Raw genomic sequence first — 20,176 nt, forward strand, 5'->3', positions numbered from 1 at the left:
ACAAGTTTGTAAGCGGCTTCAAGTTTAGACAATTTTAATTGGCAAGATCAAAATATTGTTATAGCTATCTACCGATCATTTCTCAGCTCTTTCTTACCTACCTTATATTGGTCTTTTTAATAGCTCGTATAAACACATAAAGAGGAAAGTTTCATATGTATAAAAATTGTCACATGACGTACGTATAGTTGAGATATCTATATTTCAATTTCGCCCAAAATTCTATCGTTTTTGCGTGACGAGTAACACGTGTAGAAATTTACACATTTATAATACTATATTGTTGGATCATAACATAAATTCAATTAGAATTCAGAGTGTATTTCATTATCTAACATGAACGTGTTGTATTCTTACTATTACATGTAGTATGAAGCGTATTAAAGATTCATGCTTCGTTCACTCGTAACACTGTTCCTGTGATACTTATTTCCATACGTATACATTTCATACACTGTCTGTCTCTTTCATTCCAGTCGTTTTAATACACCTGTGATGCTCTGTTACTATCTCGTTCTAACATCTTACAATTCGGTATATCTATCTCTCTTTCAAAGGTTTGTACTGAGAGAAAGTAAAGAGTCTTTACTTAAAAATATTGTATGAGCGTTGAGCTTTCATCTTGAGTGGGAGTTTTCCTCTTGATTCTTTTAATTGTAAGTCTTATCGTGCAAATATTATCTTTGAAGTATTTAATAAACAAATATGCTTATTAACAATATATTTACGAATATTTTATCTAATGGCAAAAGGAGGATTTACTGTCATTGCCGTGACTGAGTCAACATAATATGATGAATATAATTCAATGCTTCTATACCATAAAAATGTTTAAAAGAGTTAATCAAAATCCACGATCTACATTTCTAAAGACCTTCGAATGAAAAAGCAACTTTGATTTATATAAATGTCCTACTCGTAATATCAATTCCATTACAGACGTTGTAGACTTATTTGTAATCTAAGCTCGAGTATGAAGGACGAACGTATGATCGGTACGCAAAATGAATTAGTAATAAATTTTAAATTTTTAATAACATTAACAACTGAGTTTCTTGCCGGTTCTTTTCGGTAGAATCTACTTTTCGAACCGGTGGTAGCTTCACTTAATTGTAAAATGACGATTCAAAAGTACTTTTAAAGCCTACTTGAATAAAGTTTATTTTGAAAAAAAAAAGTCCGTTAAACTTTTACTAAGATAATCTTAAAAAATTATTGGTAATACTGCTGTATATTGTTTTTATTTCCAAACAGTTTAAGTCTGTTTAATTTCGCAGCATTATGTAAATACTAAACGCTCAGTTTCGAATTGAAAATGAAAACTCAAAATAAGACAAATAAGTAAAATCTGCTTTCGTAAATGCAAAAATAATATTAAAAAAATATTTATATAAAATAAAAAATATTATGCAATATTTATTCGTTTACAGAATAAATTTAACAATTGCTCTCTGATTTGTACTTTTCCGTTTTTACACGAAGACGCTTCACGCTCACTACGATATATTGTAAGCTGTTAACTTTTATATATACATATGTATTTGTTATTATTTATATCATATTTGTAAGAGCGAATTCTTCTGGCGCGGGAGCTCATGGCACTCAAAAGAAGAAGTCAACCTTTGTGATATTAATGTCTTGCCTTGGTTATTGATGAAATAAACATTTATTTTTAACAGGATTTGTTGCTATCATGAATTAGCTTTAATCAAATTAAAATCTATGCATTCAAGTAAACACTTTTGAATCTTCATTTAAGAACGGTACGGGTTCCGAAAGTAGATTCTACCGAGAAGAAACGGAAAGTAACTCAGTAGGTAACTCTTTTTCAAAATTTAAAAATACCGTCATATTAGTTATATATATGTAATATATCCTGTCTGGGGGTCAACAAGTAGTTCGACTCTTTTTATCATCTATATAATCTTGTATAGATTAATATGTCTTCTTTATCAATTTATTTTATACAACAAAAAATTCTGTAAGCATAGTGTTTAATCACAGAAAATATAATGTACAGGCATTTTTCATATAATATGAGACAACACTTCAAAACTCCGCATAATGATTCATTATACAATCCAATAAATTAAAAACTAACTTAGGTATTCCACAGTATTAGCACCATTATAGTTATACATTAAAACCTCTTCCTAACTTCATTAAAAGAAACAACCTATTCCTAACTTCTCATTACAATAACGAAGCTTAAGAAACGCAACAACAATTAAACGAGACAGTCAATTAACGTTTTATTACACTAAATGTTGTTCAGTAGTTTTTAAAAGACAATGTTACACACCAAGCTAAGCCAACTCAAGTAATCGGGCATAAGTTGCGCGGCAACACAACTTCGGAGTCGTCCGCACGACTCTAATTACTGCTGTTTGCAACTCAAACATTCTACTTAATGCACTCGAAACTCAACAAACTTAAGCGCAGTCAATCGTCTCCACAGTTATTTATATTTAGAGTTTAAATATAAGACACATAATATATAACGTTATTTATATAACGACGACCTCCGTGGTCGAGTGGTGTGTACACCGGTTTTCATGGGTACGCCACTCCAAGGTCCCGGGTTTAATTCCCGGCCGAGTCAATGTAGATTATCATTAGTTTTCTATGTTGTCTGGGGTCTGGGTGTTTGTGGTACCGTCGTTACTTCAGATTTTCCAAAATACAAGTGCTTTAGCTACTTAAATTGGAATCAGAGTAATGTATGTATGTTGTCTCATATTTATATATAAATAACGTTATATATTATACGGGTAGTCATATGACCCCACTCCACCTGATGGTAAGTGAAAGTGGAGTCCAAACGCGAAGACGACTAGTACGGACAGCGAGAATGAGCTGCAGTAGTGACCCTCGTCATGCCGGTGAGTTTATAACAGGTGTGCTGGTAAAGAGTAAAGTTATTAACATAAACATACATTAATGAAAATGTATAAGAAAATTATATATCTGATAGAAAGGCATGAAGCTTTGAAGCTTTGAAGCTTCTAACACTTGGCGACCTCCACGCAGGTACATTGTACAGTTCGTTTAAAATTAAAATTAAGAAATTTTAAATAACAATATTTGTCGCCTGAAGCGCTCGCGTTTTAAGAGTCGTTAGTTAGTTCGTATAAACAAATAGCCTATGTTCTTCTTCTTGGGTATCAAGCTTGCTTCGTTAGCTAATATTTAACATATTTATAGGTAAGCAAATGGGCAAAGAGCCACGTGATGTAAAGTGATCACTACCACCCAATGCCAATACGCCACCAACTTCGGGAACTAAGATTTTATATACCTCTTGTTATATTGGCTCACTCATCCTTCAAATCAAAACACAAGAGTACCAAGTATTACTGCTAAGCGGTACAAGAGGATTTTACTTATCTAGAAGTACTTGCAAATTCGTACCACCAAGGAAACTACTAGCATTTATCAAGAAATTTGCTATCTAATATAATCTATTCAAATAGAACAGTTAGATCCTGATATAAATCCGTTGAGTCGAGATGGCCCAGTGGTAAGAACGCGTGTATCTTAATCGATGATTGTGGGTTCAAAACCAGGCAAGCACCGCTGATTCATGTGCTTAATTTGTCTTTATAATTCATCTCATGCTCAGCGGGGAAGGAAAACATCATGAGGAAACCTGCATGTGACATATTTTATAGAAATTCTGCCACATGTGCATTCCACCAACCCGCATTGGAACAGTGTGGTGGAATATGTTCCCCACAGAGGGAGAGGAGGCCTTTAGCCCAACAGTGGGAATTTACAGGCTATTGTGGTTGTTGTTGTTGTATAAATCCGTTTTCGTAAACAAACAACTGGTCTGTTTAACATTACTCTAACTTCGCAAATCCGATCACATATCTTATAGCTTGCTCTTATTTAACCTTTATTAATAAACATGTCAAAACACTTGGTCCTTGGAGTCGTAGTCCAATAAGATTCATTAAAAATATAACACCTCGAATCATTGTCTCCATGGTGACAGGAGGGCTGGTTCGATTTTGGCCCAGAGGATCGGAATTGCGATTCATTTCGGGGAAATGCTGCTAGCATTCTTGCCACTATTCCACTGTGTATTTTAATACATATTTGTATATATTAAAAGACTTGATGTTAATAAAGAAATAAAAGCATATATACATGCCGTCATTGATTTACATAAATAGATACAATGACTTAAAATATTTCTTATAGTTAGAAGTTCACTTAGTGGGATTAAGATCTTTGAGAGTTAGTAAAAGAAACAAGCAGAAACTTACACATGGCCAAGTTGAGTAAACTCACAAATTCAAATCTCGATGGGTCTAAGATGTGTGGCAACAAACGTGGTACTCGTCCACCCGACTCTAATTACAGCTGTTTGCAACTCAAACATTCTATTTAATGTACTCGAAACTCGACAAACTTAAGACCAGTAACTTAGTCAGGATATGTTCGATAAAATTATACGATATATTCGATACGTAAACTTATTTTATTTGATCATTCCGAACATGTGTAACTTACTTGTAACTTTGTTTCGGGTCGTATTGTAGTGAAGACTTGGAGTTTTATTAATTAAATTTCAACCAAAATTTGTAATAGTATGGAAATAATATCGTTAAGGAATTAATGTGCCGTCACCACTATATTAATAGCTGTGACTCCACATATAATATTAGAAATATTTTTGGAATGAAGTTTTTACGCGGCGTTATAGTCATGAATAGAATAACAGTCATGAATCGCCACGTAAGCAAAAAAGTGCTACCCAGAAAGAGATATAACGATTCCATCTCTTGCTTTCTACCTTTTTCTATCGCATATGCATTATTTAAAAAAAAATGATATTTTAGAGAAATGGGATTTTTAATAACAATTTTATCTCTTGTCATTTTTCATCACTGACTCGTTCACCTTTCAAATCCACACACAATAAGCAAGTATTACTATTTTGTGGTACTATATGTTATGTGATATGTCTGATTAAAACCTACCCGTATACATATATAAACCTATTAATAGAACTATAATCAACATATAAATAATATATGCAATCATTCATAATTATTTAATTACGAACCTTGTTAAAAAATAAATATATGAAAGTAACACTAGCATACAATTAATCAGCCAGTTGTTACCTTGTTTTCCAAATTTTTATATACCCTACTTGACTACTTATTTTTATATTATATTATAAATTGTACCCATAAATGCAGGGACGTCTCACTAGTTTCAAATTTACAAAAGTTCCCAATTTACAAAGACATTTAAATCAAGAGAGAGAGTATCAAAAATCATAAATATCATTTAAACAGAACTGAACCCCAAGACACAATTCGAAATATTGTTCTCGTAAGTAGCAACTGAAATACTGTCTCACAACGTAAAGAAGCCCCGCGGGCTTCGATTGTCTTCGCGGGGCCAAAATAGCGAAACCCTACACAGTTGTAATCATTCTAATTCCCGCAAATACTATGATTAATATCATTTAATCTGCTTTTATTGGCTTCGAGTTTTATATAAACGTTAAAGATTATAAAGAATAATAAAAGCTAAACCATAAGTATTATATACTTATAATATGTGGACTAAGTTAATAAATTATACGTACGTATGTATTTCTGTCTGCCTTTCTGTAACGGTTTCACGGTCAAATCAGTGAAGCGAATTCATTGAAATATGTTATGAAATATTAAATGTCGAAAGAAAGCGCGGGCAAGAACTAGTACTTATATAAATAAGAATATATCACAAATGCCATGTACATTTTTAGTCCTTTCAGTTTATTAGAAATACAATTTTGAGCTGCGGGTTATATTATTTTACAATTTAAGCATATATTTATGATGATATACTGACGATTCCTCCACATACATAATACATATATACGATAACACGTTTACATAAAAGAGGAGTACTAAATCAATAGGAGATCTTGAATAGAATTGTTTAAAATAATTATGAATTATAGTATGTCCTTAAGAAGTGTTATAAGGAGTTTGTGTGTTTAATTAAAAAGATTTAATTAAGAACTAACTCTTCATATCTGTATTTAATTTAGGAATAACTTAAGCCCCGAGCCAGGAAATTAAGAATGCAAATATAACTTCGTCTCATTAATCCGAAGTTCGCTGTACGTTCACGGCAATAAGGTGATCCGGCTATCGCTTCAGTTCATACATCGTTTAATGTATGTATGAGAAACATGAAACGGTAGTATCACGACAAACTGGTTGAGAACAAATTAGTTTTCTTAAACTATTAATCTGAATTGTGATTGGTCAATTGCAGCTGTTTACGTAAAATCAATTTTAATATCTAAACGTTGATATGCGAGAGATCTTGGCCAGTACCCTGTTGCCATAAAAATAAAAAGATGTTTGTACTGGCTGCTTCAGTGTGATACGACACAATTTTTACGATTTGATTATGGTCATATAAAGTTTATTAAATAGACTACAAGTAAAACCTTTCAGCATTTTGTCCTCTATGCAGTTACATCTTTTAGCGAATTGTAATAAAAAAGTAAACGTTATGAAAATACAAATAACCATTTACCGTTTTTGTTACAGTAATTTTGTGGTGTATTTATATTATAACTATAACTATAAAGCTTATTTGAATGATATAAAACCAATTCGCTTACCGCTTTCTGTCCCAATGCATGCTTAGATATTTAAACATACACGACGGATTTTGATGTGTTTTTTTTATAGATAGATAAATTTATGACAGGTTTATATGAACAGTATATACATAATAAAGAAGAGAAACACTGTTCATTTTAGAAGTTTCTAAAGGGGTGTCGTAAATAAAGATATTTTCTTGAAGTTATTATGAATTTAAAATGCAGGGACATGGCGGTTTGTACTGTAACTGAAAAACTGTGAACGTTGTAAGATATTCTGTAGGATACTTCGTATCAGCATTGCACCCGTGCGAAGTCGGGCGGCTCGGTAGTATAAGTATGTAAGGAATAATTTTAGTACTTGCGCAATTAAACAACTGTTCGCAAGATTTCATTTGAACTAAATACTCTAGATGTAATATGAATTCGGTGCCTTTTACCTTTACACGACATCAATATTAAGACTTATGTTTAATAGGTTAGGTTTTGATTGATTATTTAATGGTTAACCTTTTTTTAATTAATTGAAGTCGTAAATAGAAACATTAGTAGTGTTTTTATTACGGGTCATTGCTATATTTTTTTATGTGTACACACTAACAGCAAAGTACCTATCTTATTTGAATTAAAAATAATGAAACTTATTTTAAATAGTGTTTCAATATTGTTATATATAAGTATTTGGCTTCAGCTTTCTCGTGAATATTTAGCAGTTTCCATTAAAGAATATGTAGATTTTTAAGCCTGACTCTAAAAGACTTTTTTTCCTACAAATAATGTGTCGTGTGGGACCTAGGTTAATTAAGGGACTGGAAATGCAATCTGAATGAACCAAGAAACTCTAATCTTCTATACGAAAATCAGGTGGATTTCTGACAACGGAACGGTAGCTACATAGCTAGTAATATATATGTACATATATGGCAGTGTAGATGCTGATGTAAATTCATAGACCGCCTGCGTCACCTTAAGATCTATTTTCGTGTGCTCAGTATGAGCGATAATCTCTGCTTTACCGATCGAGAACGACATATTGCGTCGTAATGATTTTATGTTTAAAATCAAAAGGTACTAAGAGTTTCAGACTTGATAAAGGAATGAATTTCAAAACTGACGAAGGTTTTTTTACTCTGACTATACAATCCAATAACTAAATACTTAATCTGTCAGAGGTCTATGACATTTATCCTTAACAAACTAGGTTGATGAGTGTATTAAAAATAATTAAAGGTAACCTTGATTAGTTGATTCCCAGTCGAGAAAGAAATGAAGCTAATTAAATTAAAAATACCTAATGATACAACTGTAAGCCTGCTATCTGCGGCTCGCAGACCTTGCCGAGTCTTACCCCAAGGGTAATTATAATTTCTTATTAAGATACTAGCTACAGAAAATATAAAAACCTGTAATTATTTTAATCAAAACCATAATATACTTCTATTTAAAAAGGCTCACAAATACCTTTTATTATTATTTTTATTCATCTAATTCTATTTCAATTCTAAGTAGAGATCTTATTAAAAAACTTATAGGTTATTCTTATTCAACTAATACTTGTAAAAATAATTATTAATTACATATTCACTGGAAAAGAAGAAAGTTAAAATGGTCGTCATTCAAAGTTTTAAATTCTAGTCATGATTTTTCCGAACAAAAAGTTTTTATTTATTTATTTAGACACCCCAACACTATAACATATACAGCATTCACAATAAAATCTTAAACATCTAAGTCTTAAATACTAATATGTATGCCACTTAGAGGCGTGTACAACATGCAAAAAATCTATGTTGTATACAGATAAATATTTATAATTTGAATCTAGTGTGGATTTTACAAAAAGTTATATAATAGACAATAGGGAAAAGTTTGATCAAAATTGTTGTACTAGTCTTTCTATAATACTTAAACAAAGACACAATTCCGAATTCCATACTAGTATAGATTACGAAAAGGCGATACGTCTATCATCGACACTTCCACGGAAAATTCAATAATTGAATGAAATCGAATAATTCTATTACGAATAGCTGATACGAATCCCATTTGATTATTGAACGACGATTCAGCTTATCAAATTAGTTGATAACCAAAGTCTGATTTTAATAGTTCGTGAATAAGAGTGCATCAGGCTCGCGCAAGCATCCACGAATTGATTTAACTATAATTCAAATGACGCAAATACTGAGAAAGCTTGAAATTATTTTGAACTTCGAATAAATGTAAAAATATACAGGGCAGTTTTTTAACACATAACTTAATTGTTGATCCTTATTTAATTCCCAAAAAAGAAATACGTCATAATCATCATTATCCTCCTGCCCTTATCCCAATTTTATTTTATTTGGGGTCATCGCATGTCTTCTCCTTCCATACTTCTCTTTCAGACGTCATCTCACAAGTAACATTCTTAATAACTGTATCGTCTTTCACACAATCTATCCATCGATTCTTTGATCGTCCTCTACCTCTATATTTATCAACATCCATGCTCAAGGCCTTCCTAACAATATGTTCCTCATTTCTCCGCATAACACGTCCATACCATGATATCCGCCTTAAGCGTGTGGCTAGAATATGCGTTCATATTCCATTGGATTAACTACAGATCAAATTACAGGAGACAGTTCCTAATGTTGTAATACAAAGTTACGCCCCGTAGATGTCACAAACTGGAGCGAAGGTCTACCCCTCTTGAATATGAATTATAAGTACAAACTTAGCACATGAAATATCAATCAATGTTCGGTTTAGATTGACGAATTATTTGCACTTTTTATAAATGCAAGATGGCCCAGTGGTTAGAACGCGTGCATCTTAACCGATAATTGTGAGTTCAAACCCAGACAAGCACCACTGAATATTCATGTGCTTAATTTGTGTTTATAATTCATCTAGTGTCCGGTGATGAAAGACAACATCGTGAGGAAACCTGCATGTGTCTAATTTCATAGATATTCTGCCACATGTGCATTCCACCAATCGCATTGGAAGAGCCTGATGAATATGTTCCAAACCTTCTCCTCAAATGGAGAGGTGACTTTAGCCCAGCAGTGGGAAATTCACAAACTGTTGCTGTTGTTTGTTATGTTATTGTTTAAAATGCAAAAATTATAAATTTCAATCTCAAATAATTGATTAAGATAATCTCGTGAAGTCGTGGAGAAAACCCTAATAAAAAAAATTTTATCATACGTGATTACACAAAACAAACGTCTCTTATTAAAATTTCATACAATGAAAGGCATGAATACTATCGTACGTATTAACCAGGGCAAAATTCGCATTACGCTCTAACTTGCTACACGAAACGACACGTTACTTGGAAAAAGAATTCTATATAAAAAGTGATAAGGTTTAAATTTGTACATACCTTTGAAGGAGGCCATCTTGTCCGGGAGGCCTGAATACTCTCATTTATCAGAGACTTCAGCGTCTAATTATACGGTGAACATCGCGAGACGTGTGCTTTTACCTGCAGGGTAAATTATTTGGTTAATTTTACGTGTCAAATTATAAGGCATGAGACAATGCGTGTGATTAACAAATTAATTAGACGAATATATATGCATTTACATACATATATAACATTGTACACACACATATGTAAATTTGTATAATAATAATATATATATGTAAAAGTAACTCCGGCTGTCTGTTTGTCGGTCGCTCTTACACAACCAAACCCCTGAAAAGAATTTGAGGAAATTTGGTATGAAGCAAACTTGAACTCCAAGATAGGACATAGGCTACTTGTTTTGCCTAACACATGACTACTAGTATTATTTATAAGATAAAGCTTTCAGAGAGCGATGTTCGTTAAATAATCATTGAAAAATAATTAGAGATAAAGTATGTAAATTATGATGTTCGGTTGCCAGACCCAGGCATTTCGATTCTCATCGAATTGCAAATATATTAAATTTTTCCTCCATTAATATATAGCATATTATTCAATATAGGCTATACACATGATAAAAAAGCGTGGAGTGCTTGTTGACTTACAAACAGGATATATTATATAAATTTAATTGTATTTGATACACATAATATTTAAAATGTGGGTAAAGTAATTAATGAGTTTGTGATGTATTGCTTGTATGAATCTGCAATTTGATGCGATAGTCAGGATAAAGATTAATACGTTTTCATTTAGTATTGTAAATTAACAATTTAAAAAATCCAGAGCTTCTTTGAACAAAAAAATAGTTTAATTGTGATTTTGGTTGATTTCGCCATGGATATTATCTTTAATGTAGTATATTTTACCACGGGAGACAAACAGTACGACGTTTTTTTTTTTTAATAATAACGAAATATTATATTTTAATTAATTTTGCAATTTGTTGATTTTTTTTCTTCAATTATAAATTCATTAAATAAATCAATTTCCAGCTTGCAGGTATCGTATGTCGGTCACTGTTTTATCTAATTTTCTTTTAATTAACTCAAAATAGTTTTTACTTTGTAACAACGAACAGTTCGAAATAAATTTAATTGAAAACGCGTATATTTTAACATGAAAACCGCAACAGAACTTACGAAACAAAGGCTGTCTCTGATATAAAAGACTTGCTTACAGACTGTGGCTAGTACAAATAATTTTGACGTTTCCTTTTTTAACAACGCCGTGTTTCAGTTCGCAAACACAATACTTCACGTACTCGTATCATTAAAGACGTACCTTATTCGCTCTTACTTGTATGTATATCAATTAATATATTTTAAAGTCAAGAGATTACAATCTTAAATTCCAATGACTCAAAAAATAACTTAATCGGTATTGTACTCGAGTATCGAAAACATCACATTATTTTCAAGTTACTTTAAGCGCAAAATACCTATTTTTATAGACTGTTTTCTAGTTATTTTTCTGTTTTAAAATTTGAAGTCATAAGTTTATTACGAGTTAAAATTTTAAAAATAATATTGGTAAGCTCTCCTTAACTCACTGCACAGATGAGAGAGTGTAGTAAAGAGGAAATAATTATGGTATTTACCCGTGTCAGTGAAAGTGTAACATCTTAAAAGTAAATGTATAGATCTCTAGGGGCCTGCGTAATTTACTGGTTACCTTTCGTTCGTAACAAATATCGATTAGGACGATATTATCATCATCGATAAAGAAGAAGATTTTTATTCAACGATTGAAATGTTAAACAATTTTGTGTCTATTGACTAGGAAATACGGGGTGGGGGAGTTGTAGTGATTCTGACGTCCTGGATTTATTCCAAGTTATAAGTAGCAGCCTGTAGTTGCCTGTAGGAAGTTGAGCCTGTGTCTGAAATATTGTTGGTCTCTTCAGACCATCCCAAAAGAATATGAGAGTGAGGAAATTTAGGCTGCACATACTTATGTTTGCGCATACAGTTGTGAACAAGAATACCATCGTTGAGAATGACTCACTGTATTTGGTCAGGAAGACATGACAACATTCACTTAACAGTACTCCCATCGGTATATAATGTGAAATATCAGAATCGTTTTATTTCGAAACTTTAACTTGAGATTACCTCCATGTAAGAATCTTATCGCGTGAAAAGAAAGCACTTCAAGAATAGCTCTAGCCATTGATTTTTTGACAACAAAGCTATCAGCTCCAGTGGCGCAATCGGTCAGCGCACGGTACTTATAGCGCAGTGCGTGCGAGACATGCCGGGGTTGTGAGTTCGAGCCTCACCTGGAGCAAAATTTTTGTATCCTTACTAACTATTTTTAAAATTAACTACCTCATTGACCTAGTGGCAAACTAACACCTGGATATCGTGATCCAAGGCTCGCTCTACAATTAAGAGTGAGGAGATAAGACACGGTACTCTACGAATGTCATGTCATGTATACATATATTAGCTGGAATTTTCTCAAGACTAAATCTTTACGGCTTGCGTTTCTAAACATTAATCTTGTTAATTAATAATTTAACAAGATAGTTTTACAGCCTAAAGCCATACACGCTGTTCGCAAACTATTAAGCGTCGTGAACAATACACTAATACTGTCTCGTAGGCAAAAGACTAATCATAGCAGTTGCACTTAGCTACTTTGAATGAGCTGTCTCGTAACGCAAAAACAAATCGCATTGCAATTTAGTCTTTATACCTTACCATATAAGAGATACACTTCCTCAAACGTTCGTACCTTGCCCTTCTTACAAGCGACGTGTTTTGAGGCTTTCAACTGGAACGCGCCTAAGATAATGAACCCTTTTGTCAAGAATAAACATTTTTACCAGGCGGTAAACAATTTCACGTTTGTATTTTTATCTCGTATACTTTACACGTTTCTGTAACTCCTCCCTCATATTTATTATCTATGTTGAGAATTCAACAACGATGGCCTATTTTTAATGGCACTATTCATCTTTATAATTTATGTTTTACTCATAGCCGGAAAATAGTTAGATACGATCTAGTGTGTATCCATCGTAACACATTGAGGTAGCGTCGTGGAATGAGCTTCTAATGAAGAGAAAAAAAAATACAGACGAATTGATAACCTCCTTCTTTTTGAAGTCGGTTGAAAAGGAATCAATTATTAGGAACTTTTTTGGACTTTTAATTATTGTTATCAATTACGTAATATACAATTTTAATAAAAACCTAATGACGTCAAATGCTCAGAGAAACCGAGCTATAAATAAAAGTCGAACACGTTAAGAATTTTATAAGACACTTTTTAACCTTGGGTATATGTAATGTTTCTTCAAAATTAACTAGAAAGTACCCTTACAAACAAAATTAAATCCAAAACAAACATTAATTGATAATATCCTTCTTATTTTGAAATCGCTTAAAAAGGATTATAACACATCTCATATTACTTGCACAATGTTCAAAATGATAATTGAAATGCTTTAATTAAATATCTGCAGATGACTGCCAGCTAAATGAATTCATAACACAATATGGCGGAAGAATAGGACACGCCAAAAATGACAGATGCTGTTTCACCACAGACTACATACGTTGAATGATGAATGGAATTTTAAAATAGGATTTCACAACAACATGAAAACTAAAAGTATCCATTCGAAGTGGGTCAGTATTTTTTCGACATAAAAAAGAACTAAAAGATGGTCCTTTTAGTATGTACGCCGCCCAGGTGGTGGTGGTAGGTCATCAACCAATTTAACATTGAATTTTACCTGCTTTCTTTCTATAAAGTAAATAGCCTGTAAATGTCCCACAACTGGGCTAAGGCCTATATTTTTGAATAGAATGTATCACGCTGTTCCAAAGCGGTTTAATGAATACAATTGTCTTGTATTAATTTTAAAGAAATTAGTCACATACATGATCTTTACAAATTTCTTTACATTCTCTTGTGTCGGATCAGTTTTCTTTCACAACTGATCCGACATAAGAAAATTTAGTAGTACAAGTACCACTAACCACCACTTTTGGGTTTGAACCCGCTATCATTGCTTAAGATGTAGGATAACCTTATGAATCATGATGTTGTACTTTTGTTTTCAGTAGTCTTGCAAGCTTTAGTCTAAATAATCAAGGCGGTAAAATCGACCTCTTTTTTCATATGAGAAAGATTGTTATCGCTTCATCAAACATGCCGTCGGCTAGAACCCTCGATATAAAAGCAATAGACTCCAATAGACCAGAGAAACTCTTTCGCAGTATTAACTATTTACTGTTTATTCTGCTACGATACAAGCGAAGAGGACTGTGTTTAACTTTACGTAAATTTATATATATTTTAAGCCAAGATTTCAAAAATCCAACGAGTCTGTTCGTCTGTTTGTTTGAACGCTCTTATATAGCATTTGATCGAGCATTTCTTAAGAAAAGTGAAAGTAAAATGTGTTAGCATATTTATTTTAATATGATCATATTTTATTGTTTTAATGTGTTAAAGTATTATCAGCATAAATAATTCAATTTAAATAGTTGTTACAATTTGCGTTGATTGTCAACATCCGGTTTTGACTAAACTAAATTGTTTTTAAAATGGATCGAAACCGAATGTTGCTACAGTCGGAGGAGGGGCGTGTAATCATTAAATACTAGGAGTAAGCCTAGAAATGGTCATTCCTACTTTAATCGTCGAATTGGAAGGATCGAGAAAAAAAATCAATCTTGTATCAGTTTTGATTGTGAACCACTTCAGGAGAGATAAGGTATTGATTGTGAGGAGAGTTTTTGAATTATTCCAATAAATGTTTGAGAACTTAGAATGAAACGGTACGGAAGATACATTTTTCAAATGTTGTTTTTAAATAAAACTAGCAATTACAGATTTTAATCGCCAAGGATTTTAGTCATGGGTAGTCTACCCGACCACGAACGCTGTAAAGTGCTCGAAACGTCGGGATGTCCAAAATAATTAATATACGCGATTAAAATCCGTAATAACTAGTTTTATTTAAATGTGAAATAATCGCGAAAATTTAAGACGACAATGTTTTTTTTTTATTACTTTTTAATTAATTAACGCTACGTTAAGCATCAACTTAATTTATCCCTTTTGAAGGGTTTATAAAATATTTTAATATCAAATTCCAAAAAAGAATGGACCACTTAATACCATACAGCTGATTTATCTATCGAAATTGAATTAAATGATCGCTAATAGAGACATTGATTATTCGTAACACTTTATGCAGGCTTCAATTTCGAGTTGAACGAGTTAAATACGGCACCAGCAGTTTGCACAATATGCTTCCTATCAAATAATGCGGTGAGGGTCCGTGCAACCCTGTTTGAATAGCCAACCGATTTCATTTCCTGAGGCAACGTTTCCACCGCAAAATTCGTTTTTTACCTCGCAACAGTCTGTCAGTCTGCCCATATTTGAGGAAAAAAAATTATTTCCATCAAAAAAATTCATTTCGTTTTCTAGATTTCACTCAAACCCTTTGCAACTGTCATTTTCGTTTAAAATTTTAAGTCAATCTGCATGAAATTTTGCGTGTTAATATTTCGGAGAGCGAGATATTTGCAAATCTACTCGTACTGTACCCGATATATATCAATGTATAATAAGCGAGAAGTCTATTTTTTTAAGTCTATATATTAATATTAATTTAAATAATTTTATTAACTAACATGACTGTATTTTTTTAAATATTGAAAAAGAGTAACTATTGAGTTTCTTGCCGGTTATTCTCAGTAGAATCTACTTTCCGAACCGGTGGTTCACTTAATTGTTAATTGACGATTCAAAAGTGCTTGTAAAAGCTCACTTGAATAAAGATTATTTGATTTTGATTTTTTGATTTTAAAATAATCAAAATAAAGTTTCGAATAAGTTGTACACGGTCTGTCATTCGATTCAAGTCCCTCTTAAAATACGTTTCCAATTTCATTTCCGCAAATGATGGCCTTTACAGGCAAACGAAAAAGTTGAAAAATGCCGCGTCTGCTATTTCTCCCTGTCGGCTCTATTTCAGACACATTTAATATATAAATAAAAATGAGCGCAAAGGAAATTATTCAGAAGTTCACTTCTACAATTTGAATCAATGTAGAATAAACAACAACAACAGCCTGTTAATTTCCCACTGCTGGGCTAAGACCTCATCTTCCCTTAAGGAGAAGATTTGGAACATATTCCACCATGCTGTTCCAACGTGGATTGGTGGAATACTCATGCAAGTTTCCTGACGATGTTTTCCTTCACCGCCGAGCTCGAGATGAATTATAAATACAAATTAGGTATATGAAAATTCAGTGATGCTCGCCTGGGTTTGAACCTGCAATCATCGGTCAGGATCATCGTTCTTACCCCTCGGCCATCTCGGCTCATGTAGAACAAAGCAGTATTAATAATAATTCTGATAAAATGCTACTTGTCGAATTGTTTCGTCTGTTTCCAGACTTACATATAATATACTAAATATGACCAGTGTATATGCCAGTACATAAGCGAAACTTGAAATGTATAATCAAGTGAACGATGTAAGTGCATTGTAGACTGTCGAGTCACCACTTTTCGGGCTTTATTGACTTTGAAAACTTTGATAACTCCATGCGTTTAATATATTACGTTACTCCGACGAACCAACGAAACCACATTTCAGTGACAGAGTAATTACAACTACTAAGTTTTGAACAGTTTTAATACAGGTTTAATAAAAAATCGAAAAATAAGAATACGCTACATGTAGCATTGACGCAGATAAAAACATTTGCTACGCCACTAGTGCTACGAATGCTACGAAAAGAGTTTGAGTAGATCGCCGACCAACAATATGAGTACGAGTACGTGGATTTTGTGAAGAAGGAATACTTTTACTTGGAATTTACTGTTCTTCAGAGACATATTCATATAGCCTTAAATTCATGCTAATATGAGATTATTTTTACAAACTAGCTACCCTTTTTAGTTAGTTAAAAAAATACGCATATAAAATGCATAATACATTACCTTATATAAGTTTATTTAATTTTATAAAATATTTTTTTCCACTTTGTATAATATATTTTTATATGACATACTGTAATATCAACTGTTATGAATCGTAAGAAGTTCGCTTGCAGGTGTGGATTTTTATCCACTTTATGTATAAGTAATGGGCTTGTTGTGAGTGAGTAGTGAATCATGAAAGTGTTAAAGATTTAATGTTACTCCGTGACCACAATTCTTAGAAAACGTGTTGTAAACTGTGACTTTTTATATGAACGTCGACAGAAATTAATGATCTTACTATCATTTTGATTATAAATAAAAATAACATGCGATACAACTAATGCTATTTTTTTGCGTTTTATGAAGAAATCTTACGAGTTATATCTTAAGATTGGCTGAGAATTCATTATAAAAAATTCAAAGGCTGCACAAAGTCAATTTTGAACGTAAGCCGCCATCTTGAAATCCACGTCGACAAATATTAAATACATAACATAAAAATCTTAGTAGTTGGTAGATAAATTTAATACAATGCTGGTTTTGATCAGAGCATCATAATTTTGAATAAAAGGTTAAAATATAGCTCGTAAATCTCACTATATGTAAAATGAAGGAAAGGTAAAACGTAAGAAAAGTTTTACCGGAAATTTTAAGTAGCAACGTACTTAAAGTAATATTTTTATTGCGTGAGAGAAAGAACTTTAAGAAAATATCTAAGAATCGTTTTTTTGGCACTCAAGACCACAGCTCCAGTGGCGCAATCGGTCAGCGCACGGTACTTATAGCGCAGTGCGTGCGAGACATGCCGGGGTTGTGAGTTCGAGCCTCACCTGGAGCAATGTTTTTGTATCTTCTCATGTAACATTCAACAGAAAATTACTTGATGCTGCACCTGGACTGTCTGTCTCTGATAAGATTGCCATTCGATAGTGTATGAGTTGATCTGTGTGTTTAAATCTGAAGAGTGATCATACCTACTCTCCGATAAGTATAGTCGCTGTGGTTGAGGTCAGCAGTGAGAACATAAACACATTTATAATAACGCTTTGTTCCCCGAAATCTGCAACACAACGTTAACGAGACGAAAGCTGACATGTGCTCACGAAATGTGCTTATTATATTTATTTGTGTTTATTTACTTTAGTGTATAACGATCAATAAACAAATAAATTTGTTTATTTTGTTTAATTCATATAAAACAGCATAGTATGTTATCCATCGTTGTGTATAATTCCTAGGCATAGTTCATAAAATAGATCGAATTGAGTAATTTATATTGTGATATGCATATTTCCTTGGAAATGTAGACAAATTCTAAATAGCAATTGGAAAAGTATTACATCCTTTAAAATGCGCCCGAGTCACGTATAAATGAACGATTTTGTAATACTTTAGTACTCTAAAGATTTCGAATTTCGGTGACCTTCGGTGCTATGGGATGTGCAGCTCGTCCTTCACATCTTTGGTTTCTTATAACCCACTCAAGTCTCTTATATTATGTTTCCTAGTAATATCACAAAATGGCACATAAATCGTAGGAAATACATTCACTTCATAGGAAATTTGTGTATTAAATTATCTATGAGATCTATCATTATTTTAAACATATTCTATTTAGGTTAGAAATCGTATATATTTCTAGGAACGCTATAGAATTCCCAAGATACAGACATTTCCGTTACCATGTATTTATTTATGGGAATTCAAAAATAAAGTAACCGTCTCCAAGAATTTACCCTCTGAAAATAGTTAATAGTTTATTCTACCACGCTACTCCAGAGGGGTTTTATAGGTGCAAATACATAGCAGTTCCATTTGAAACAAGATGTTTTAATTTAAATTTTCGAACAGGCTTAAATCTCAAAAATATATAACATACTAGTTATACCCACCCGCCCGCATCGCTGGGCATTAGTCGCAGAAAAATAAATTTTGAATTTTTCATTTTGTAATTAATTACTGATCATCAACAATGTATAAATAATAAAGAAACCTATCAAGATCCAATTAGAATATTAAATCAAATATTTAAAAATTATTTTGTGTAATATTCGTCATCTATTTTATCTTTTTCAATGATGTTCTCGATAGGCTGCAGATTGGTCATAACACCCATGAACTTATTTGTCTTTTTGTTGAATCCGGAAACAGATATGATTTATGAGAATGTTTTTGATGGTATAATCTCGATGTAAAGTTCGTAGTTCCAATAACGTAAGTAAGAAGAGATTCTGGTGGTTCAACCAGTTGTGATAAATAAATTTCGCCAGTGGAGTAGCACATAACAGCAGTCTATTTTAAACATCATAGCGTGACAATGGGCATATTATATTCATTGAACCACAATCACATCGGGATGCATCGTTGCCATAATCTATATGGTAATTAAAGGCTGATTTATTGAGATTGTTTTTAGTTCTTGACTTAGTCTAATTCAATGGTTGATCATCCAGTCGTTGGGCTCGCTCGTCAGGTTTTTCAGTATCTCTTGATGAAGGTGCTTGTTCGAAGATCTGAAACTTGATCATTACGTTGACTAACTGTTTTGGCAGCTCTCAAAGTAGAAATTCGGATTTTATTTGCTTCTATACGTATTTTTTGTTGGTGTGTTGTTTCCGTAGCTCTTTTGGATGACGCTGTGCAAATATATGTTGATGTTCCGATCTTTTGTTTCTTCAATGGCATAGTGGTTTCCTATTATGTAAATAAGTAGTTTTTTTGGTTATTTGTCTTACGTTTACATTTTATACTGAAGATTCATTGTTATTGGAGTTATGAGTATACTTACCAATAATGATTATTGTTTACTTTCTTATAAACAGACAGCTAATAACTTCTTCCCGTATATGTAATTTATAATTATTTTAAAATGACAATTATTATTGTTGTGATTATTTTATGTTTATTGACATATGACGGAAATTAAGTTAGTTTGTATGCTTTTCGAATAGATTTCATTTCATTTTTTTTTAATATTTCATAATTATAGAAGTGCATCGTGATACACGTAAGGACCATCTGTTGGTTATTTATAATGTTTGGTGCAGCTGTTCTCGAATTTAAGCAGAACATACAGATAGACAGACAAAAATTACAAAGATGGTAAAAATTATGTCAGTCAATCATAAAAAGAAGATGACGAATTACGATAAAAAATAAGTGTACAGACAGACGCTAGAGATTTATAT

General features: G+C 32.4%; 1 protein-coding gene and 2 non-coding genes across 3 annotated transcripts in view; 2 read left to right on the forward strand and 1 right to left on the reverse strand.

Moving 5' to 3' along the window:
- LOC124531612 (atrial natriuretic peptide-converting enzyme) overlaps nt 1–20,176 on the reverse strand; it is a 140,238-nt gene that overhangs the window by 102,248 nt on the left and 17,814 nt on the right. The window contains exon 2 of the mRNA XM_047106078.1: nt 9,999–10,100. Coding sequence (XP_046962034.1) covers nt 9,999–10,014 — 16 coding nt within the window. The 5' untranslated portion in view covers nt 10,015–10,100. The remainder of the gene's footprint in view (nt 1–9,998; nt 10,101–20,176) is intronic.
- Trnai-uau lies at nt 12,223–12,314 on the forward strand. Its single transcript is given in 2 exon segments — nt 12,223–12,260; nt 12,279–12,314. It is a non-coding gene; the product is annotated as a tRNA-Ile (tRNA).
- On the forward strand, nt 17,735–17,826 carry Trnai-uau. The gene is given in 2 exon segments: nt 17,735–17,772; nt 17,791–17,826. It is a non-coding gene; the product is annotated as a tRNA-Ile (tRNA).

This window comes from Vanessa cardui, chromosome 1 (assembly GCF_905220365.1).
Source record: "Vanessa cardui chromosome 1, ilVanCard2.1, whole genome shotgun sequence".
In the NCBI taxonomy this organism is placed as follows: domain Eukaryota; kingdom Metazoa; phylum Arthropoda; class Insecta; order Lepidoptera; family Nymphalidae; genus Vanessa; species Vanessa cardui.